The sequence below is a fragment of the Hyperoodon ampullatus genome (assembly GCF_949752795.1).
Source record: "Hyperoodon ampullatus genome assembly, chromosome: 3".
NCBI lineage: Eukaryota > Metazoa > Chordata > Mammalia > Artiodactyla > Ziphiidae > Hyperoodon > Hyperoodon ampullatus.
Window position 1 is genome coordinate 169,639,015 of NC_136916.1, and position 23,541 is coordinate 169,662,555.

At 49.5% G+C, this 23,541-nt stretch overlaps 1 protein-coding gene across 1 annotated transcript in view; it reads right to left on the bottom strand.

Moving 5' to 3' along the window:
* PRIMA1 (proline rich membrane anchor 1) overlaps window positions 1–1,640 on the bottom strand; it is a gene marked incomplete at both ends in the record, with an annotated part of 58,782 nt that extends 57,142 nt beyond the window's left edge. The window contains one exon of the mRNA XM_079699422.1: window positions 1,548–1,640. Within this exon, the coding sequence (XP_079555548.1) occupies window positions 1,548–1,640 (93 nt within the window). The remainder of the gene's footprint in view (window positions 1–1,547) is intronic.
* Between the last annotated feature and the right edge of the window lie 21,901 nt (window positions 1,641–23,541).

The following is a 23,541-nucleotide window of genomic DNA, read 5'->3' on the forward strand; positions in this document are numbered from 1 at the left end:
AAGGGAAGTGAGCTTAACACCTGAGGTTCAGCTAAAAGTTGAACAAGAGAAACTGGTCCCAAACCACCCAAGTGTTTGGAAGTGACAAAATTCTGAATCCCGCAGAGGCACAGCTGAGTTTAATAACTGCCGTTTCACACATTAAACAAAGCTGTCAATTCCGAAAGGAAAACAATTGTGAGTGACACAGAAGCAAGCCAGGGAAGAGAGCCCAAGATGGGCCTGGCGCTGCAGGAGGGGGGTATGCCCCTCCCCCACTCGAGCTCTCCCCCCAGCTGGCTGGTTCCAGCATTAGAGCCCCTGGTTCTCTCCAGGGGTCACCAGGGCTTCCATACAAGCAGGACTGACCACCCTGGTTCCCAGCAACACCCCATCACTTGGGACAGCTCATGAACCTTGGCAGCCTGGCAAGCAGTGTTGCTCAATCCCATCTTCTCTGGACTGTCACCTCTTACTCAGGGCAACTATCTGAATAGTCCCCAAGCCCCAAAATGCCAACAGAAGGACATGAAGCTGAAAATACCCCAGAGTGGGTATTTCCATGACTGAAATGGTAAAAATGCTGATCAAAACAATTCAAAATTGTTGATCAGACTACGTAGCAATCAACAGAGTACCTGGCTAGCCAGATAGATGAGTGTCGTTACTATTACTGACATCAATAATGGCAGCAACAGCTACCATGTAGTGTTTATTATGGTTCAGGAGCTGCGCTAAGTAACCTTTATCTCATCAAGTACTTAGAATAGCACAGCGAGGAAGAAGAAACCAGAGCCCAGAGGGGTTAAGCGCACTGTCTAAAGTCCCCCAGCTGGTAAGGGGCGGAGCTGGGCTCAAAGTTCAGAGCTGACACCGAAGTCCACCTCTTCACCATTCCACTGTACTGCTGACCGAGTGCATTCTGGGAGGGACTAGGGACCATCCCATCTTACCACCTCTCTGACCCTAACACAGGTCACTCGAGTTGGTGGCTACCTGGTCTCTGCCCTGGGGACTGGGGGGCCCAGGGTGAAGATTCCATCCTCAGGCGGTCCTTGTAGATGGACAGCTCCTTCTTACATTCCCCCACCAGTGGCCACCTCGCAAAATCTGTCCACATCCTCAACTCTACTACCTACAAGAAACAACCCCTTCTGTGTTGAAGTCCAGTTTAAGAAGGCTAATATGAAGCTTACTAGTGGCTCTGATGGGAAATAAAGAAGGTATATTCTTGGTATCATTTTTCTTTTTAAGTTTGTAAAAGCTCTAAGGTTTCTTTGTCTGCATTTCTGCAATAGAATATTATCATCAAGAAGGCACTCCCTCAGCCCTTTCTGCTCCAAGGCGCTGTCCTGCAGGCCTCAGCAGGCCAGGACCGAAGCCTCCTTCAGGAGTTTCTTATCTTTTCAGGGCGAGAGTATGCATCCTTTCTTTTCCTAAACTCTTCCCAGGACCAATCAGAGGGGCGACTGCAGGAAGCCAGGGTCGTGGGAGTGAAGTGACAACCACCCCCTACCCGGTCCTGACCAGGAGGTCCTCGGGCGCGCGCAGCCCGCGCCACCGCTCACCTGCACGAAGCCCCAGAGTGGGTGGAGCGCGCAGTGCAGCAGCAGTGAGGGCCAGCAGTAGCCACGGCGCAGCGCCAGGTCCCGGAGGAGCATCTCGGCCCGCGGCACCCGCTCCCGGGGCGAGCTGTCAGGGGAGCAAAGCTCGGGTCAGGCGGGCGCCGCTGGCACCATCGTGGTTGCGCACCCGCACACACGTAGCGGTCCAGGTTGGGCGGGCACCCTCGTAAACCAAGCCCGGCCTTTCATTCCAGCTTGCATCCTCGCTGACCCTTCATGCACACTCACAGGGGCCGGCATCCAAGAACTTACAGTCCGTCGTGGTGCACGCCCCCGGAATCCTGCGCGCAAACCCTGGCCCCAAGCACACCTCCAGAAACAGCCAAGCACGCTTACCGAGGCCCGTGCACCTCCCCAGAAACAGCCATGCACAACTCTCTCCCACTGTGAGCACACTTCAAACCCGGCGGGCACCATTCACCCTGCGTGCACACCCACAGAAACAGCCGTGCACACCCACCGACTCCCGCACGCACGCTCGCTGACCCCGCATGTACACGCTGCGTGCACCCTCTCTGCCCCGCCGGCCCTCACTGCGCACACTGCAACACATGCACCTCAGTGCGCGCCCCGTTTGCCCTCGCGCTCTGCCGAGCCCCGGCCTCCGGCCTCAGGGCACGAGCTTCCCCCACGTCTCCATCTCCGCCCGCACCCCTCCGGGGCCTTACGCCACCTTGCCTGGCGGCGGCCCCAGCCGATCCTCGGCGCGAGGAAGGGAGGCGCTCGCTCCCCCCGCGGCAGAATCTGTTCCCGAGCGGCCGGACGGCCCCCATTTAAAGCCAGCCGCCTCCCCAGTCCCCCGCCCTCTAGGCGGGGCCTCGGTCCTCACCCTGGTGACTGCGCGGGCGCCTGGGGGTTTCACATGCCTGGGAGGAGCGCCGGGCACTGGAGCAAAAGTTTGCGCGCGGTTTGGGCCTCCGGGGCGGCTGAGCCGGGGGCCCCGGCAGGGCGCGCTCGCACGGGGCGCAGGGCGCGGTGGCTCCGGGCTGCGCCTGGCCGCGCGCGGGGCGGGAGGGGCGGCACCCCGCGCCCAGGGCCGAGGCGGGCTGCCGAGGCGGAAGCGGAGGGCGGGGAAAGTCTCCTCCTAGCCGCCTGGAGCGGGCGGTGCGTGCCCTCCCCGGGTCCCCGCCCTCCCCGGTGGCGCTGCGCGGCTGCCCGGGGCGCTGGTGTGCCCGAGCTCCGGCCGCCCGTCACGCCGGCCCGCGAGAAGCAGCGGCTGGAGGCGCTGGCCTCGAGCGCCTGTTCTGGCCGCAGGGCCGCGGGCGGAGGCGAAATAAATAATGCACGAAAAAGGAAAACAGACGTGAGCCGAGCCAGAGCTCGCCCGCCTCCCGCCCGGGGCTGCGCTCCCGCCCGCGCTCCCCGCCGCCGCAGCTGCCGCCAGCGCCGCTGCAGTGATTCCTCGTCTCCATCTAGTGAGGCTATTGTGTATTGGGCGCTTAATAATTTATTTATCCACCCGCGAGGCAGAGGACTCCAGCTCCCGAGGGTCTTGCTCCTTGCCTGCAGTCCCCCCCGCCAAGTTTCTCCGAGGGGGCGGGAAGGGGGTAAGGACTGACTCGTGGAGACCCCTTTTTGCGCTCGATCCCTGCGGAATCCCTCCCCTCCTCCACCCCATTCGGACGGGGCCGAAGGCGCCCCGGTTGCCCGGGCTCGAGGTGCAGGCCGCCACTCTCGGGGCCAAGTGCTGTGTTCTCCCTTCTGTAGTCCCGGGCGGGGGGACCGTTCCAGCCACACGGCTGCACCTTGGAAGGAGTTGCCGACGGCCCCGGGGAGGACCTCTCCACCACTGCTTTTCGTCAGCCATCTCAAACTCCTGTTTGAGGCGAGATTATCAACAAGTCGGTGGCGAAGTAGCGCGTTACGTTTCTTTCAAACAAGCTGCCCCGGGCCCCGCCAGGCCGCACCACAGGTATGCACGGCCTCGGCTGATCGGGTGGGAGCACCTGGCAAGCGCTTGGATTGATAGAGGGACTCTCCGGAGCGCCCCCGCCCCCAAGGCATGGACAATCTTATTTTTAGGTTGGGTGAAGGAACCAGGGGGTCAGGACAGAGAGCGGAGAGTCAGACACCATAGCTCATTCATGGAAGGAACATTTACTTAGTTCCTTTCCCCAATCTCTCTGGGCACCCTTAAGTCACCCCCTGTAAACACACACTCTATAAACTGCTCTGCAAACCGGCTTTCAGACCAATTTCCTAGCGACCTCTCTCATGCTGAGTGCTGACCCGAGGCACTTCTCCATGCAAACTCGGTAGAGTCGCATCTGAACCAGGGAGACGTTTGGACACAATCGTGAACGAGGCCTTGTCCCTTCCCTCCAAGAGCTTGGGGTCTGATCTGGGAGACAGATAACAAAACCAGCCATCCCACTGTCCATTGGCATTCCGCTGTCAGCTGTGTGTGACAAAAGCACTATAAGGGGAGGAGAGAGCAGTGAAAACTGGAGGGAGGGTCAGGAAAGGCTTCCAAGATTGGGTGACCGGCCGGGAGTGGGGGAGTATTTCAGGCATTGGGCACCCACTGGGCAAAGATGTGGAGATGCTTGTTCATTTGTTCATTCATTCCATACATAGTGTCCGGAACACCTACTAAGGGCCAGACAGAGCAGTCGATGCTGGGTAAACAACAGTGGACAAATCAGATCTTCTTGTTGCCTTTAAGGGGCCCACCATAGTGGGAGGAGGGACGGGAAGAAAATATTGACTGGTGTCAGGGCAGGAGGGGCTTCCTGGATGACTTGCTTTCATCAATGGTTTGAAGCAGGAGAATGAGGCACAAAATGAGCCCTATTGGTCAGCTGAGGTCAAAATAACACGGTATTTTAATGCCTTTCCAATTAAGCCAGCCAGGGTATTTCGTTCAGTCCACGACTTCAGTCTTTAGATATGACAGCAGCCCCTGAGGTTTATATGGAACACTTTGCTACTTAAAAATGTTCTTGAATCACATTCTAGGGCCTCCCTGGTGGCGCAGTGGTTGAGAGTCCGCCTGCCGATGCAGGGGATACGGGTTCGTGCCCCGGTCTGGGAGGATCCCATATGCCACGGAGCGGCTGGGCCCGTGAGCCATGGCCGCTGAGCCTGCGCATCCGGAGCCTGTGCTCCGTAACGGGAGAGACCACAACAGTGAGAGGCCCGCGTACCGTAAAAAAAAAAAAAAAAAAAAAATCACATTCTAATTCAGTTCTTACAATTCTGTGGGGTAAATGTAATTGCCCCATTTGACAAGTTCAGAGATGTGACTTTCCCAGGATCACACAGCTGCTCACCTGGGATTCAGAAGTACCGGCCCCAACCAGAGGTCCAACACTTCAGGAGAACCTAGGCAGGTTGTGCCTGCCGGAAAGCCTGCATCATCCATTCTGATCTTCAGTGTTCCTGTACTGGACCCAGTCTACACACCTCCTGAGTGTCAGCTGGCTCCACATCCTCCCAGCCCTCCTAAAGCCATGGAATATCACACCTCTCTTAGGGTGAAGACCAAGCAACCCACGGTACCTGGGACCTGCCTACCCGGGCCAGGTAACTCTCCTCAAGAAATGCAGGGGCGGGCTTCCCTGGTGGCTCAGTGGTTGAGAGTCCGCCTGCTGATGCAGGGGGACACGGGTTCGTGCCCTGGTCTGGGGAGATCCCACATGCCGCGGAGCGGCTGGGCCCGTGTGCCATGGCCGCTGAACCTTCGCGTCCGGAGCCTGTGCTCCGCAAAGGGAGAGGCCACAACAGTGAGAGGCCCGCGTACCTCAAAAAAAAAAAAAAAAAAAAAAAAAAGAAATGCAGGGGCGTCAAACCTTGCAGCAAATTTTGACGAACAAAAGACAAGAGATGGGAGGGAGCCAGCATATGGATGGTAGTAGTTCCATTTGGCCTGTCAGGAGATGTCCAGCAGGTGTGATTGAGTAACGGGCAGTGTTTTCTTCCAAACCTGCAGCCACCTGGATAACCCACAGCCTTGTATTCACTGTCCTCCTTCCTTCCTTTACTTCCTTTTTCCTTTCTTTTTCTTGTCCTAGGATTGTAGCCCTCAATAAAGTGTTAGCAAGCAAGCATTGCTTCATGCTTTGTCTCCTAAGGAACCAGGGACAATGGGCACCACAAGGGGTCCAGAAAGCAAGTCTTCAGGATCAGATGTTGGAGCTGGATTTCCCGTCTATCTGGAAGCCACGGGGGCCCCATTACTGACAGGAAGCAGGTCATAATCACGCATATATTTGACATTACTATTTGTAAAGCTTCACCTCTGGCTAAGTGAAATGAGATGTGGGTACAAAGCAAGGCTATGGGAGGTCAGGTGGCCACTGTGTTTGATCAGTGATAATCATAAGCATTGTGAGGTTAGATGGTTTCTTCTGACAGCACTGGAGATTTTGCAAAAAGAAAGTGATAGGGAAGCTATCTGCCAACTTGAGGCATACTTTGTGAAAGCTTTAAGGACCCTCTCATCTCTTGACATCCACAAGGCACCTGAAAAATAGGCTCAGGGTCTGATTGTAAGGGTGGCAGAACTGGAGAGAACACTACACGTGCAGCCACACAGTTGTTCACATCAGGGCTCTGACAGGGAAAGAGTTGGACCTTGTGACCTAGAATGGGAATCTTTTGGCGAACAAGCCTGAAAATCTTGGGTCTGCAGGGGGAAGTGGCTCAGCTAATTGTTTATGGAAATAACAATACTGAAAACTCAGGGGCATGGAGGTCAGGTAAATAGTCAATGGATGAACTCATAGGAGTGGACACAAAAGGTATGGATGGGGGCTTCCCCGGTGGCGCAGGTGTTGAGAATCTGCCTGCCAATGCAGGGGACACGGGTTCGAGCCCTGGTCTGGGAGGATCCCACATGCCTCAGAGCAACTAGGCCTATGAGCCACAACTACTGAGCCTGCACGTCTGGAGCCTGTGCTCCGCAACAAGAGAGGCCGCGATAGTGAGAGGCCTGCGCACCGCGATGAAGAGTGGCCCCCGCTTGCCAAAACTAGAGGAAGCCCTCGCACAGAAACGAAGACCCAACACAGCCAAAAATAAATAAATAAATAAATTAATTAAAATGTTAAAAAAAAAAAAGGTATGGATGTTCCTGCCTCATATTCATACTCACTAGGGAGACTCCATTGCCAGGGAGGCTCTCAGCAATCAGTTGGACGGGATGGGTGGAAGTCAGCCAGCCTCTCTCTCTGGCCATCTTAGTACTTCCCTGAATGATGGCTTGGTCTGCTGAAGGCTGAGCTATGGCATCAGCTTGGAGACAACAGCCTGTGGGGTTGGGCCGTTGTTCTCCTGGTTGCAGTGTGAGTTGGTAGATGTGTCCCCAGCAAGAACACACAAAATCTGGGAACAGAGGAGTGAAGTAGGATTGGCCCCTCTGAGCCCACCTGTCAGAGAGATACCTGCAGACTCTGTGGTTTTTGTTCCTGCAAATGTAGACACTAAGGGGTTAGCGGTCCTGGCTCCTAGAAGCTGATGCCTCCACCAGTGAACACAGTAAGGGTTGCTCAAAACTGAAAGCTGTTAAGTTCTACCTGGGCACCTTGGGCTTCTCTTGCCAGTGGACCAGCAGTCAGAGAGAGGAGTTGCTATACTGGTAGGGCGGTCATCTTTGATTACCGTGGGGATCTAGGCTTGCTGTTACACAGCGGGCACAAGCAAGAGTATATCTGGCTACGGACTGAGTTATGTACCCGCCCCCACCCCGCAAATTCATATGTTGAAGCCATAATTCCCCAATGTGACTGTATTTGGAGAAATGGTCTTCAGGAGGAAATGAGGGTTAAATGAGCTCATAAGGGTAGGGCCCTAATCCAATAAAATTGGTGTCCTTACAAGAAGAGGAAGAGAGGTGAGAGCTCTCTTTCCTTCTCTCTGCATGTGCTCAGAGGAAAGGCTCTGCAAGCCAGGAAGAGAGTTCTCACCAGAAACCGACTCTATGGACCTTTATCTGGGACTCCCAGGCTACAGATCTGTGAGAAAATGAATTTCTGCTCTTTAAGCCACCCCTCCTGTGGTGTTTTGTCATGGCAGCTCGAGCTGATACTCTGGGATTCTCTGGAGCTTCTCTGCTCAGAGATAACATGAACGGGCAGTTAAGACGTCCAAAGACCCTCCAGGTAAGAACCCTGGACCAGCTGAAAAGCTGGCCATAGACATCTAGAATGGGAGGTGTAGGGGGGGAAGATGATGAATATCAATGATGGCCCTAGGACCAGCTGCAGCAGCGGCACTATAGCTTGGCTTGGTCATGCTTTTCTGTCTTGTTAGGAAGTTACAATTGGACTTGTACCTTCACCCTCAAATTGATGGCGTTTTCTTCTCAAGTTAGTTGCAAATAGCATAGAAGGATGTGAACAGTTCTGAGTAATGCAAGGGGTGGACTGTATTAGACCACATTTAGACACCTAGATTTGTTTGGCTCCACCTGCTTCCTTACTCTGTTCCCTGGAGAGGGCGGCCAGAGCTACCACCATCCCATCTCCTAACACTGTGGCTAGCTCAGCGTCCCCACCTTGGCAGAGCTGAGCTTCAGTGTGGCCTCCATCATGCCCACTGTAGAAGGGGTCCCAACAGCAATGGAGGGGGCCAGACTCATGGAGGTTTGGGCTCCTACTACCAATCCCATACTCAGACAAAGCCCCACACCATGGTGGATGGGATCCGACTCCCAGAGCAGCTATCTGTGGGGTCTGAGGAACACGACCTGAAAGTGTAGAGAGTTAACTCCCTGTGATACAGACTTTGATCAAGGAGAGACAGGGTCTGGAAAGATGTGGTAGATAATCCATCACCCTTTCTCCATCCGTGGCTCCATCTGGCCTCTTCGAGTCTGTCTTGTGTGACTGAGCAGTTGGCTGTGTTCCCCGGCAAAGTTGTGGCCAGACCAGTGAAGGGCCCACCTTTTCTTTGCCTTCCTTCCTTCCCTGCCTCCCTGCCAATTTCCCCTTGTTCTTTCTGACCTAGAAATGCACTCCCCCAAAATTTGTTATTACATCTGCTTTACTTCCGGTTCCTGGGGAGTTTATGCTCAGACAAGTTCTTAGAGGGTTCATGGACTCTAGAGGGTGTGGCCACATGCATAAAATGAAGTAGGACACCACGGCAACCAGGATATTTCATATCTGCAACCTCTGAAGAACTGCAGCAAATTCAAAGGGGCGGTTCCTTAAGCATCCAGATGGTCTTCTTCAGGTCCCCACTCCTGTGCATCCAGGCAAGTTCTAGGTGGGAAGAGTCTCATGAGCGTCGAGAACACCAGCTCTTGAGCCAGACTGCTTGATTCTTATAACCTGTGGAGTCTTTGTAGAATTCCCTAACCTTTAAAGCTGGCCTCCTTTTCTTTGTCTATCAGGAATTATAGTATTTAGATAAGAGTTAGATTGCAGAGTTCTTGGAAGGATTAACTGAGATAATTCATATAAACACTTAGCCTGACACATAATAATTGCTCAGCGAAGGAGTCTCTAATTATTTTGATGGATAAAGGGGCAAAAACACTGCCCTTTTGCAAAAGTGCTAATTGGCATCAGGAATCTTTTAAAGTACAACACAAGGAAACAAAGGAAACGCTTTATGACCAGTAAAAGAGCACTCATTGACCCATGAGGTTATGCAGGGTAATTATGTCTTGAAATACTGCAAATAAACACACAGTTATTGAAAAAGACATTGGTGTTGTCCAAATTGTTCATTACCTCTGCTTGAATGAAATATGTAATTGTCTATGTCACTTTTTCTTTTTTTTTTTTTTGCAGTACGCAGGCCTCTCACTGTTGTGGCCTCTCCTGTTGCGGAGCACAGGCTCCAGACACGCAGGCTCAGCGGCCATGGCTCACGGGCCCAGCAGCTCCGCGGCATGTGGGATCTTCCTGGACCGGGGCATGAACCCACGTCCCCTGCATCGGCAGGCAGACTCTCAACCACTGCACCACCAGGGAAGCCCCTATGTCATGTTTTATAGCTCAGCTGTGACTCTGTCCAGAGAGGACATTTCCCTGATTGCCCTTGTATCGGGGGAGCGGGAACTCAAGTCTCTCCTAGGTGCTGTCCCAGACCTCACTGGTCTTTCTGAGGTTTGTCCCACACTCCAACCAGTAACCTAAGAGCTGAGCTGGATTCATTACAAGGGCTATGTGGGCAGATTTGCCTTGCCCCAGGCTCTGAGTTGGGCCCTTTCCCCAAGAACATTGTTTTTTTGTTTGTTTGTTTTTTGCGGTACGCGGGCCTCTCACTGTTGTGGCCTCTCCCGTTGCGGAGCACAGGCTCCGGACGCGCAGGCTCAGCGGCCATGGCTCACGGGCCCAGCCGCTCTGCGGCATGTGGGATCTTCCCGGACCGGGGCACGAACCCGTGTCCCCTGCATCGGCAGGTGGACTCTCAACCACTGCGCCACCAGGGAAGCCCCCTAATACACACTTTTAAAAGTTGTTTCCTGTGATTAGTATGTGTCTCCTCTCATACTAAAATGTAAGCTTCCTGAGGGCAGGGGGTTTGGACTCCTCTGTTCATAGCCTGGAGCAGATACTTCCTGCATCCTGCACCATATCCGCTCAGCACACCGCTGGTTTCAGCACAGCCATGATGGACAGCTCCTCTGCACACTGGGGTCTTTCCCGCCCCACCCCGACCCTGCCCAGTAAGCTGCTTATCTCTACTTTCCTGCCGGAGAGCCAAGGAAAGCAGGCAAAAACCAGAAGTGCAGGGGGCGAGGCCTCCAGAAGGACCTGAACAATGGAGTAGGGTTGTGGACACATACCCTGGCCTGCCTTTCTTTGAAGACTATTCTGAAGCTCATTCTTACAGTTCCTTGGGGGTCCCCCCTCAGTGGACTGAGGCCCTTCTGACTGCGGGGAGGGGGCCGGGTAACTGTCTCCATTAACACAGCCTTAACTGGCCCCTCCCTCCTCCTCTGGGCTCACCTTCCAAACAGATCACCCACATGGGTCCAGAACCCAAACCAAGAGGCAAATACTCCAAGCCTAGAGCATGCTTGACCTACGACGGCCCGGTACGTATTTGTTGAAGGAATGAATGGAAAGAGAGACAACTTACAGAATTTTACATTTTGCGTCTTGCTTTCTGATGAAATATTTGGGTGACTTTTTTTTTTATCACAAGGTGAACTTGCTGAATCCTGTTTCTTCTTGTTTACACTAGGATTTTCACAGAATGTTCTGCCTGGGAACCTGTCTTTGAGCTTTGTAGATTTTTCAGGGAATGAGGATTTTTGCCATTTACTTTAGTCAGAAATGTCAGAAGCATCCAGGAGCTTGAAGATCTGCTAACACCCGCGTTGACTGGCCCATCACTCAGCTATTTGTTATAACTTTTCAAAAAGCATGCCTACCTCAGAGTATGATGAGAAGGATTACCTTGGTGTGTTTGTCCCTGAAATAATTGAGGTAATCTGTGCTCATTTAGGCACTTAACGAACATTTATAGAATACAGATTATGTGCCAGACTTGAGCACTGGAGATCAGAATTGCCTGAGTCAGGGTCCCTGCCCTCCCTCTGGGAGCTCCTGGCTGGTGGGAGAGACAGAGAAGGGAAGCGATGATTATAAACATGGTGTGAGAAGGGCTGTGATAGAGGTGAGCACAGGCTGCACACTTTCAGGAAGAACCTAGTGCTGTCAGCATCTTGGCATAATTGTACTTTCTGCTTTAGATGAACCAGACTGTGATTTTCTGCACACGTTTGCTGTTTACAACTCCCTGCCTGTGCATGTACAGTTTCCTCTACCTGGAACGCTTTCCCTCCATCTTCCTGGCAAAGCCTTAGTCAGCCTTCAAATCCTGGCTTCCATCGCTTTGCCCAGGAAAGATTCCCTCCCCTATCCCAACACCCCACCAACCTCATCCTGTCCTGTGCTGTCTGTAGCCTGCCTCTTAGGAGCTGCCCTTTGTACCCTCTCGTGTGAGCAATGAGTAATTGATGGGGTAGGGGTGGGGCACACGATTTGGGAGAAGAACATATTGACTCTGATATCCAACAGAGCTGGGTTTGGATCTTAGTACTGCTATTTCCTGGCTATGTGTTCTTGGGCATGGCTGGAGAAGAGGGTGGGAAAGTACAAGGAAAGAGGCTGCGGGAAGGAAAGACTCGACCGTGGTGGGCCTCGTGAGCCATGCTAACGTATCTGGAATTCATTTGGGGGCAGTAGGGAAGCATTCAACAGTTTTAAGCAAGAAAATGGCATCGTACCTTTGTGACTTATAAAGACCTTGCTGGCATCACGGGGAAGAGGGATATGAGGGAAGGGGTGCTCAGATGGAAGGTGGGGCAAGCCGAGTGCTGGATGAGAGCCTGGACTCAGAGTCACACGGTCTAGGTTTGAATAGCAGCTTTTACCTAGCTGTGTGATCTTGGGCAATCATTTACACTCTCTGAGCCTCAGTTTCCTCATCTGTAAAATGGGAACAATGAAAAATTACTTTCTTTTCCTGGGAATATCACAAGAGAACATAAATGGGAATGGGTTTTGTCAACTCTAAAATACCATGCAAGTACTAGACATGATCAGTAATCAGTGGGGGCTTTAAACATGTTAGTTTATTTCTGGTAAAAGGAAGCCTGGGGCTAGTATGGTGCTCCTCAGAGTAGGGTCCAGGCTTTTTCTAGCTTGTTGATCTGCAATTCTCAGCATGTAGGTTTCTTTTGACTTCATGGTCCAATATAGCTGCTTGAACTCCAGCCATCAGACCCACATTCTAACTAGCAGGGAAAAGGAAAAGAAAAAGAAGGGTAGGTTCCTCCCTTTAAGAACACTTTCTGAAAGTATCAAATGACATTTCTGCTTACATCCTATGGACCTGGGCATAATCACATGACAACACCTAGCTGCGAGGGAAGCTGGGAAAAGCATTTCAGAGCAGCTATGTGCCCAGCTTAAAATCAGAGATGCCATTGCTGATGAATAAGAGAGATACTGATATTGGGGGACAACCAGACAACTAGCAGTTTCTTGATTTGCACTGTGGAGTTCATATGTTAGATTTCTTAAAAGTGAAATGTATGTCACCCATAGGACATTGGACAAGAAAGAGCAACCCCAGAGGCAGTGTTGCAGGAAGGGTGCTTAATTATGTTATATAAGAGGTTCAAGGATATCCCTTTTTCCCCGGTAATGGGCCCCCTCTTTTGGATCATATTCCAAGGAGACAGTGACACCTACCTGCTTGCGGGAGGCTTGAGCAGCCCCTCGTGTTGATGCAACCATGATGAGCAAGACAGAGGGCAGCCTCATGGAGCTCAGGTCAGACAGGCAGGGGGCTGAGGGGCCCATGGCAGCAGCAGGCCAGGTGGACCGTCAGGAGGGAGGCAAACCTTTGAGTTTTGCCAGAGTGTGAAAGAGGCTCTAAACCAGAGGCAGCCAGCCCATGTGGACAGCATGGGGCCACACAACCTGGAACACACAGGGATGTCTCCCTGAAAGCCCAGCTGCTCTCTCCCAGCCTCTCTGCACTTCCTTATTGGGTGGAGCGGCAGGCTGAGAGCAGACACCACCAGACTTCTCCTGGCATCCATGGTCCATACCTCACTGAGCATAGAGAAAGCTTTAAAAGAGTAAATCATTCTTCCCAGGTACTTTTGTCTTTAGATCCTTAGCATGCATAGATTCTACACAGTGAATAGAATTAAGATGCTGGTACCCAGAGTTGGGTAAAGCAGGCAATAAGAAAGACAACCATTTCTCGGCTGTTTACTCAGCACCAGGCTCTGTTTCAAAGATCTTACAGTGTTAACTCCTTATGTCTTCATGGCAAACGTACAAGGTAGTTACTGTTCTTGTCACCATTTTATAGATAAGGAAACTGGGAAAGAATGATGAGTCTGCATCAGTGGTTCCAGAGTGTGCCCCTTGCGGCATCCACCTTCTATGCCATGTGACTTGGTATTGCCCTCCCACTGACTCTGGGCCTCTGTGACCTACTTTGGACCCATGGGAATGTGTAGTGTAAGCAGAGCTTGGAGGGTGCTGTGTAACTGGGTTTTCTTACTTTTGCTTCTCTTCCCATGGTCACATGGTGCCCTGGCTAGCTTCCCAGAGGTGAAAGACACATGGAACTTGTGTCTTTTGAGTTGAGTTGCTCCCAGCTGAGGCCACCCTAGATCAGCCAACAGCGAACTGAACCTCAGACCTGTGGGTGAGTGCAGCCAAGATCAGCAAAGCTACTTAGCCAATCTGCAACTGACTCCAGGTGCATGAGTAAACCCACCCAGATCAGCAGAGCCCACCCAGATCGAGGGGGCCTCCACAGATCTGGGAGCTAGGTAGATATTTCTCATTGTACACCCCCGAGGTTTAGCAGCCTTATTGTGACACTGGATAGTTTGAACAGGAGATTACGTAAATTCCCAGCCAATCATTGACAGCCAGGATTTGAACCCAGGTGGTTTGCCTGCAGAGCCCACACTCTTAGATGCTCTTCTATTCTGGCTGTTGGCAAACTATGGCCTGCAAGCCAAATCCAGTCCACCCCCTGTTTTTGTGCAGCCTATGAGCTAAGAATGGTTATTATAGATGAATATTTTCAATCGGTTTGATGATAGGGAACAGTTACTTTGAACCTCAATTAGACAAATGCTATCCCACAAAAAGGAATTCCATTCTTCTCATTGGTAGACTTATTATACAAAATTTATACTTAATTATTATATTTCTAATTTCATCAATAATTGCTTGTGGAGATTTGTTCTTATTACGTAGGTATCTATACAATATCCTTGATTTTGCCTCTTAGCTTGCAAAGCCTAAAATATTTACTCTCTGGTTCTTTACAGAACAAGTTTGTACGCTCCTGTTCTATATGATAGTTTGATTGAGATGTTTGGTCTTTGAATTTGGTCCTCAGGCCCAGAAATGGAAAGAATCAGACAGTTAAGAGCTTGATAGGCCCTAAGAGGTCTTCTAATCAAAACTCGGAGGCAGAATTAGACTCAAGGTCTCTGGTCTCCTAGTCCAGAGCTCTTCTACTGCTTTCTAGGGGGACTTTCTAGTTGGATTTGTTTAAAAGCCTCCAAATCTCCAACTGGAATGTTCTTGGTACCCACAGGACTCCTCTTCTTATCCTCCCTTCTGAGGGCCTGCACCCACTCATGTGAGAATGGATGATTCATTGTTTATTTCTCCAGCTCAGCCCCAAGCCGTCTAACATGAATTTGTGCTGTGTGCCTCTGTGATAATTAAAAAATTTGAACATTTAGGAATGATTTTTACTGCAGACGGTGGAGAAATTCTCTCCTGAAAAGTTTCACAATCTGGCCTCATTAGAAAGGAGAAATGGAATGGGAGAATTAAGGAGAAAACTCATTTCTTCCCTGAGTGTGTTAATGAGCTAAGCCACAGGAGGCCATGTGCAAGCTGGGCTGCAAGCTGCTGTAAATTAAATTTATTACGCACCAAGGGATCCTAATAAACATTATTTAAAAATAGCAACAGACAGTCATTTGTATTATGTCATGTGACCTGGTTATGGCGACACATTTGCGCCTCTGCTATTAATCAGAGTCACTTTGAGAGGCAGTTGATAAATACTTTTAGAGCTACTGGCACCTTCCACTTAATTAAGATTGTCCTGGAAAAAAACAGGGTGAGTCAAAAATAGTCATCGTGTATAGCATTGCACCCTGGAGGCCCTTGATGCTCATTAGGTGATGCTTATTACGCTTTCCAAGAGGGATAAACCTGAAAGAAAATGCCACTTTCCTTAATAAAATCCCGGGCCCTGGAAGGTTCGCATTGGAGGGCACTTTCTTAAGGTCGGGGTTGGGGTGAGGTGGGGGGATCCTGCTGAGCTTTGCTGGGAGAAAGTCACCTTTGCTTGGGAGGAGGATGGTGTTACCACCTGCTGCCACCCCATTCCAGCCTCATAGGGGCGCCGCTTGCCCTTTATCCCTCTGGGCCCAATATGGACAAAAACCTTTCTTTCATCCTCTGGAACATGGAAGAGAATGTTCTCTCAATGCCTAGAATTATCTCTGGAAAATACCAGACATGAGCTTGTCACTCCTCGTTTCAGCTCTCGGAGTCTGTTGTTCTCTGTGATCTAGCACCTGCCTCCTGTCCCAGCTCCGTCCCCACCACTCTCCACGTGTACCCCTGACCGTACAAGCAAGTGCATTCGTAGGGCTGAGACTTTGGGATCTGGAATCAGGTTGACCTATGTTTGAATTATGTTTCCGCCACTTACTGGGTGGGCCACCATGGGCAAATTACTTAACTCTTACCTCTGTTTTCTTATCTATAAAATGGCAACAATTATGCCTAGTGCATAAAGTGTCATGAGGATTCCATGAAATAATCCATGTGAGGGCTGGGCACTTGGAAAAGCCCTCCAGAAGTGTTAAAAAAAACAACAACAGGGCTTCCCTGGTGGCACAGTGGTTGAGAGTCCGCCTGCCGATGCAGGGGACATGGGTTCGTGCCCCGGTCCGGGAAGATCCCACGTGCTGCGGAGCGGCTGGGCCCATGAGCCATGGCTGCTGAGCCTGCGCGTCCGGAGCCTGTGCTCCGCAACAGGAGAGGCCACAACAGTGAGAGGCCTGCGTACCGCCAAAAATAAAAAATAAAATAAAACACAGCAAAGAGCCTTAGCAGTAGCTCCTTGGCAATGCTGTTCCCTTTTAATTCTCTTGGCTCAAACCAACCTCACCCCATGCTTTGTCTCATTAACAACTTTTTATCCTTTGAACCTCTCAGCTCAAGCATCATTTATCTTGAGAAGACTTCCAGACCCCTGTCTGATTTAGAGACCCCTCTTCTGGGCTCCTTTCACACGCGGGTCCTTGACTTCATCAACTCGCTCTAATAGTCGGTGCCTTTGTCTAGGACCGCCGTGGGCAAGGCTGAGGTCTTCGAGGACTGAGATCATTACCTTTGCACCCAGTGTCTGGTGCAGACCAAGTGCTCAAAAAGCATCTGCTGAATAAAAGAACCAGCAGAGGATATTATGAATTGAGGAAATGGGGCCCACAAAGAATGTGAGGTGAAGCTTAGTTTGATTTCCCTTCATAGTAGAGTCTGAGTCAAGGAGTTGGGTGAAAGGTGTTTATTCCGAAGGGGAGAGAACAGGGAAGGAGAAACAGGCACTAATAAGTGTTTTATCACACTGCTGTGGGCCACTGGGGCTCAGGTTCACTGAGGACCCCTAAGGAACTCAGCATTGTTCCCGGAAGGGAAAGGAGGTAGGGGCTTGTACCCACCGACTACCACCCCTGTTGGTAGGGGTTGTTAACCGCTCTGCATTTCTGGGCTGCCCTGTGTCGGGGCCAACTGAGCACCAGGCAGGGTAGCAAAATGTGTCTGGTGTTGTAGCTGACCCTCTGCAGCATGCCCAGAACTGTCCACCACAGCTACAGCTGGCATCAGAGGTGAGTGGGGGGCGGGTAGGGCAGGTGCCAAAAGTGTCAGTGACATTGACCCATTTCCAGTTTGGGTTCCATTCCAGGGTCCTTTTATCTCCTCCTCAGTCTTATGTCGCATGGTGGACAGGATTGTGGCACCCATAGTTTAGGAGAGTGTGGCTGGACATCTTGACACCTTCAAATCCAGAACCAAGGGAGGGATGTGGCATCTTCTCTTGGCCCCCAATTCCATTCCCACCTGGGGGACCTGCTTCCTCCTTGGGAATGATGTATATGGCAGCCAGCCTCCAAGATGGTCCCAATGATCATTGCCTCCTGGTATTTGTGCCCGTGTAGACACTTCCTCCACTGAATCATGGCTGGCCTGTGTCACCTATAGAACATGGTGAAAGTGACAGTGTGTGACTTCTAATACTGGGTGATAAAAGGTATTGCAGCTTCCATCTTGGCCTCTTGGATATCTCACTCTGGAGGAAGCTGCCTGCCATGTTATGAGAGCCCTCAAGCAGCTTCATGGAGAGGCCACTGTGGAGAGAAACCAAGGCTCCCAGCCAACAGCTGGTGCCAACTTGCCAGCCATGTGATGATCCTCCTTAGAAGTGGATCCTCCAGCCCTGTCAAGCCCTCAGATGACTGCAGCTCCAATCAACATCTAACTGCACCTTCATTAGAGACCCCAAGCAAGAACTGCCCAACTGAGCCCTTCCCAAATTCCTGAGCCACAGAATCCATGAGCATAACAAAGGTCTGTTTGATGCTGCTATACTTCAATTTGCAGCTGGAGGAATTTGAATACCATCCTCTCCATGGGGGACCCTCAACTTCGGTCTAAAATGGAATAGGTTTTCTCTTATGGCTTTAACAAGATAACCATGTCTCTACATGGACTTTTTCAGCTTTAACAAGAGTCACACCCATGATCTTTCCATCCTGCCTTTTATAAAAGCTGAGAGGGTAGAGGGAAGAAAAGAATTGGGGAGGCAGCTCAAGATGGCAGTCGCCACCAAGACAATTCAAGTAGGTAGTTCATCAGTTACTGGGGGCACTTGATCACTGTGGATGTTCAAATGGAGAATTCATGTCCTAGCCTAGGTGGGCTTGGCCATGATGCAGGCTGGGAACTCAGGCATGACTTGGGTAAGGGGAGGAAGCCAAAGCTGCCCTGGCCTGCTGGACTGGCCCTAATGGCAGATCCCACGACCCACATCCAGGATCCACGTATTAGAACACACCTGGACCCGATCTGGTCTAGTGCCAATGCTCAAGAGAATTCAGTTTCATGGGTGAACCTGGCAAATCAACAACCTCGGTTCTAGAAGGGTAATTTGGATGAAGTCCCAGGTGTTCTGTCCATGATGGTTACAGTGTCTAGTTACCTGAGTGGAGGTCTCAGGACCTCCACCAAGTGGACCTGTTTTCTGGGATCAGGCCCTAGTTGTCCAAAGTAGTGTAGGGATCTAGTTATATGAAATGATGTTTACCTATGTAATGTGTTCTAAACACTGCCTGACACAGTGTAAGCCCTTAATAAGAGTTAGCAGTGATGGTGATGATGATGATGGTGGTGGTGGTGGTGGTGAGCAGGAAGGTGAAGAGGAAGAGGAGAACTGGCCAACGAAATGGGGTTGAGGGAGGAGGTCCATTGGACCCCCAGGTGCCAGGGCGTATGCCTGGGGCACATGATTCCTAACTTGGGCAAGAAACGCAGCTGTAGCCCCCTCCTGCTGGTCGGTCTGCTTTTGTCGGGACTGGCCAAGTATCTGGCGGTGTGGTCCCCTTTTATGAAAAAGTGAGTATTTGGGTGGGAGGAGCTGGGATTCCCTTGGGCTGCACTGCAGGAGGTGGGGCATGCATCATTAGAGCAGATTGAACAAGGAGCAAAGGAGCCTGGAATTTGCATCTGAAGAAGAGCTACCTCAGGATGATAGAGGCCGTGGGTATGGAGGATGGACAGGGGGTAGGACCTGGACCAAAACGAAGGTTTGCTAGGGGAGGACGGCAAGAGGAAGGAGCTTGCTTAGATGACCAGTGAAGGCCAATGAACAAATCCAGTCTTAAAACCCTGTTCTTTCAGAAGAGAAAGGTCAGCGTTTTATGTTGGAGAATTCCAGGAAAAATTGCAGAGTCTCCTTCCCTCCGCGAGCCCTGCAGAGGACAGAGCTTGGACCCTCCATTCCCAAGGGACTTTTGGCAGTGGTCTTGGGCATGACCTGAGGCCTCTGTCGCGGAGAGGTCTGCTCCCAACGTGCTCACCTGCCTCTGCTGGTGGGTAAGGAGTTGGGGTGCTGCCTGGAGGTCAAGGCACGTCGGCAACAGGTAGATGGGGATCATCCCGCATATCCAGCCTGGGTGACAGAGGCAATGTGTGGGTTTCAGGGATAAGAGGAATCATATCCCTGGCTCTGCGAATGCATAGCCATATGGTAGTAATTCATTCCTTAATTTAACAGATGTTTCTTGGCCTGCTGTGTGCCTGGCACTATGGTAAGCAACAGAGACAATAAAAGTAACAGCATTGGGACTTCCCTGGTAGTGCAGTGGTTAAGACTCCACCCTTCCAGTGCAGGGGGTGTGGGTTTGATCCCTGGTCAGGGAACTAAGCTCCCACATGCCACACAACGTGGCCAAAAAAAAAAAAGTAAAAGTATTTACTGAGCCCCAACTATGCACCAGAGACAGCACCAGGCATTTTACATTTATTAGTTCATTTAAACGTATTGAGCCAAGTAAGATGTGAGTTACTCACAGTTTCGCTTTCGGGGTAGAAAATGGGTAACAGTGCAGTATGTGAAGCTCCATGATGAGGTGAAGGGCAAGGTTGCTATGGGGCCAGGTGGGCCCGGACCCCGCCTTGGGGAGCCACAGGCCAGGAAGGTGACTACTCAGTTCACCCAAATGGTGACCAGGAGCGAACCAGGCAGGGAAAGAGGCAGAGGATGGACACAGGTGTGGGGATAAGGGAGAGCAGGCCCACTGGGGAGCTGCAAGTTACTGGATCTCTCCAGGCCTCAGTTCCACATCCGTGAAATGGGAATAATAGTTACCCTGCAGGATTGTTGTGAGGACTGAGATAATATAAGTCAATTGCCCAGCGTATGCTTTGGCTCCAATGGGTTCTCAACAAGTGATGTCTGTCATTACAGTTTTTGTGGACCTCACCCTCTCCAGATCTCCCAGGTCACCCCATCCACCTTACTCATCACAGATAGGTGCATCCATTTTTTAAAAAAACACCACTCCCCAGAGCTTTCAGAACCATGAGCATCTTGATGTGACTGGTAAGATTGGGCACATGCACCTGTTCACGGAGTCAGGGGTTGCTGAGCACCACCAACAGTCAACAGAAAAGAGCACCGGACAAAGAGTCAGCAACTTTGGGTTTTCTCTTACCATTTACATGACCTTGGGCAAGTCATCATCTCCCTTTGCCTCCAGAGTCCTCCTCTGTTATATGTGAATAATGACATCCATTGCTCAGAGTTGATAAGGATTAAGTGAGATAACATGCACAGTGCCTGGGACACGGTAATGGCTCAGTTCATTAGCTTTAGTCTTCATCAGCCCATTTATCATCATTCTCACCATCACTGATATCTGCCTCGCAAGTTCACTGGAAAGAACAGTGGACCAGGAGTCAGGTATCTGAGTTAGAGAGGAGGGGGAGGATTGGGGACAATTTCAGATATGAGAGTGTCACGTGGCGAGAACAGCCTGATGCATGTACTAGGTATTTATGGTCTCGTGGCAGAAGCCATGAGTAATAATGAGACACTGATGCTACAAAAATGAAATGTCAGTAGCATATTAGAGGCAAAGAGCAACTGCACTGCCTCGAGGCCTAATACAAGCAATGCTTAATGCAGCGTGAGCTTCAATTATAGTTTTACAGGGCTGCAGGCACAAGGGACCCCAGGTTTGCTGGCTCGTGGGGAATTCCTGAACTATTGCAACTCTCTACCATGTTACAGACTGTAGTAAATTGTGCTGCCTGTGAAACTGCTCCTGGCTTCTCAGAAAAGGGCTGTTTTGGTTGGGTGGAACAAATGTGCATTGGGACCTACTGTGAGCCAGGGACACAGAGCTGAATACAACCCGTTCCTACTTTGGAAGAATCATAGTCTAGCAAGAGAGATGGGGGTGAGGAGATAGTACAATAATGTGCCACTGAGCGGTAAGCCCAAGGTATTGAGGGGCACAGAGAAGAGGCAACCAACTCCAAATGGATTTATCAGAAAGAGCTTCCTGTGGGAGAGATGTCTCACGAGCCTAATCTTGAAGGTCAGTAATAGCCACCTTGCATTAAATGCCTACTATATGCTAGGCTCTTCACATACAGTATCTTATTCAATCCTTTGAAAATCCTGCAAAGTAACTGCTATTATTCCTAGTAGATAGAAGGGGAAATGCTCTAAGAGATGTTAATCTGCCCAAGGTTACACATGTGAAAAGTGGAGGAGATGGGATTTGAACCCTTGTATGTCCAATAATTAAGAAAAAAGAAGTGGGGGCTTCCCTGGTGGTGCAGTGGTTGAGAATCCGCCTGCCAATGCAGGGGACACAGGTTTGAGCCCTGGTCCGGGAAGATCCCACATGACGTGGAGCAACTAAGCCCATGCACCACAACTACTGAGCCTGCACTCTGGAGCCCGCAAGCCACAACTACTGAAGCCCACGCACCTAGAGCCTGTGCTCCACAAGAGAAGCCACCAAAAATGTGAAGCCCATGCACCACAGTGAAGAGTAGCCCTTGCTCACCACAACTAGAGAAAGCCCTCACGCAGCAATGAAGACCCAATGCAGCTATAAATAAATAAATAAATAAATAAATAAATAAATATATATATATATATATATATATATAAGAAAAAAGAAGTGAGTAGGAACAGATCCAGAGATGACCCTGATGTTGGAATTAGCAGGCAAGAACATTAAAGAAGCTACTATAAATATTTTCAAGGACTTAAAGGAAAAGATGGTCTGATTGAGTAAACAGATGAGGAATCTCAACAGAGGAATGGAAGCAAAAGAACCATATGAATGTTTTAGAACAGAAAAATACAACATGAAATGAAATGAAACATTCACTGGATGGGTTTAACATTAGAATGGAGAGTTTGTGAACTTGAAGACAGTTCACAGAAATTACCATATTTAAAGAACAGAGAGAAAAAATTTTGTTTTGATGAAGAGTACCCCAGTGACCTTGGAGCCAATATCAAGCAGTGTAACACACATGTATTTAAAGTCCCAGAAGACATGGAGAGAGAAAATAGCGTAGAAAAATATTTGAAGAAATAATGGTTGAAAATTCCTAAATTTTATGAAAATCACCAAGCAATGGTCCAAGAAGCTCAGCAAACCTAGAAACATCATAGTCAGACTTCTGAGAACCAAAGGTACAAACAAAAATCTTAAAAGCAGTCAGCCAAAAATGACATATCACATACAGGAGGACAACAAAAATCAAGGCTGACTTCTCATTAGAAACAATGGAAACCCAAAGGAAAATGGAATAAGGTCTTAAAAGCACAGAAAATAATAAACTGTCAACATAGAGTTCTATATCTTTAAGAAAGAAGAATGAACTCAAAGGAATTGAAAGTAGGGACTCAAACACATACTTGTATGTTAATGTTCATAGCAGCATTGTTCACAATTGTCAGAAGGTGGAAGCAACCAAAGTATTTACCAACAAATGAGTGGATAAACAAAATGTGGTCTATCCATACAATGGAATATTATTCAGCCTTAAAAAGGAGTAAAGTACTGACACGTTACAACATGGATGAACGTTAAAAACATATGCTAAGTGAAATAAGGCATAGACAAAAGGCCAAATACTGTGTGATTCCATTTATATGTGGTACCTAAAAAGGCAAATTCATAGAGACCGAAAATAGATTAGAGGGGCTGGGGTGGGGAATGGAGAGTTATTGCTTAATAGGTACAGTTTCCATTTGAGGTGATGAAAAAGTTTTGGAAATAGTGGAGATAGTCATGCAGATTGTGAATGTAATTAATGCCACTAAAAATGGTTAACATGGCAAATTCTATGTCATATATATTTTACCACAATTTAAAAAAATCAATAATGTAATATACGAAAAACCATTGAACTGTACACTTTAAATATGTGAATCATGTGGGATGTGAATTACATCTCAATAAAGCTGTTTAAAAATGAGAGGAAAATAAAGATATTTTCAGGTAAACAAAAGCTGAGAAAATTTCTCACCGCCAGACCTGTGCTGCAAGAAACACTAAAGGGAGTTTTTCTGGCTGGATGGAAATGAATCTAGAGGGAAATTCAGATCTGAAGGTAGGAATGATGAGCACCAGAATGATAGAGATGTCGGTAAATATAACATGTTAGCTTTTACTTTCTTCTCTTAATCTCTTTAACAAAAAATGTCACAGCTTAAAGTAAAAATGATAACATTATAATGTTAAGTTTATCACTTATGTAGAAGTAAAATATATGGCAATAATATCACAAAGGATAAGAAGATAAACCTAACTGTAGTCTTGTAATGTTCTTAAATTTGAAATGTGACGAGTGAAATATGAAGTGGTACAATATGGATT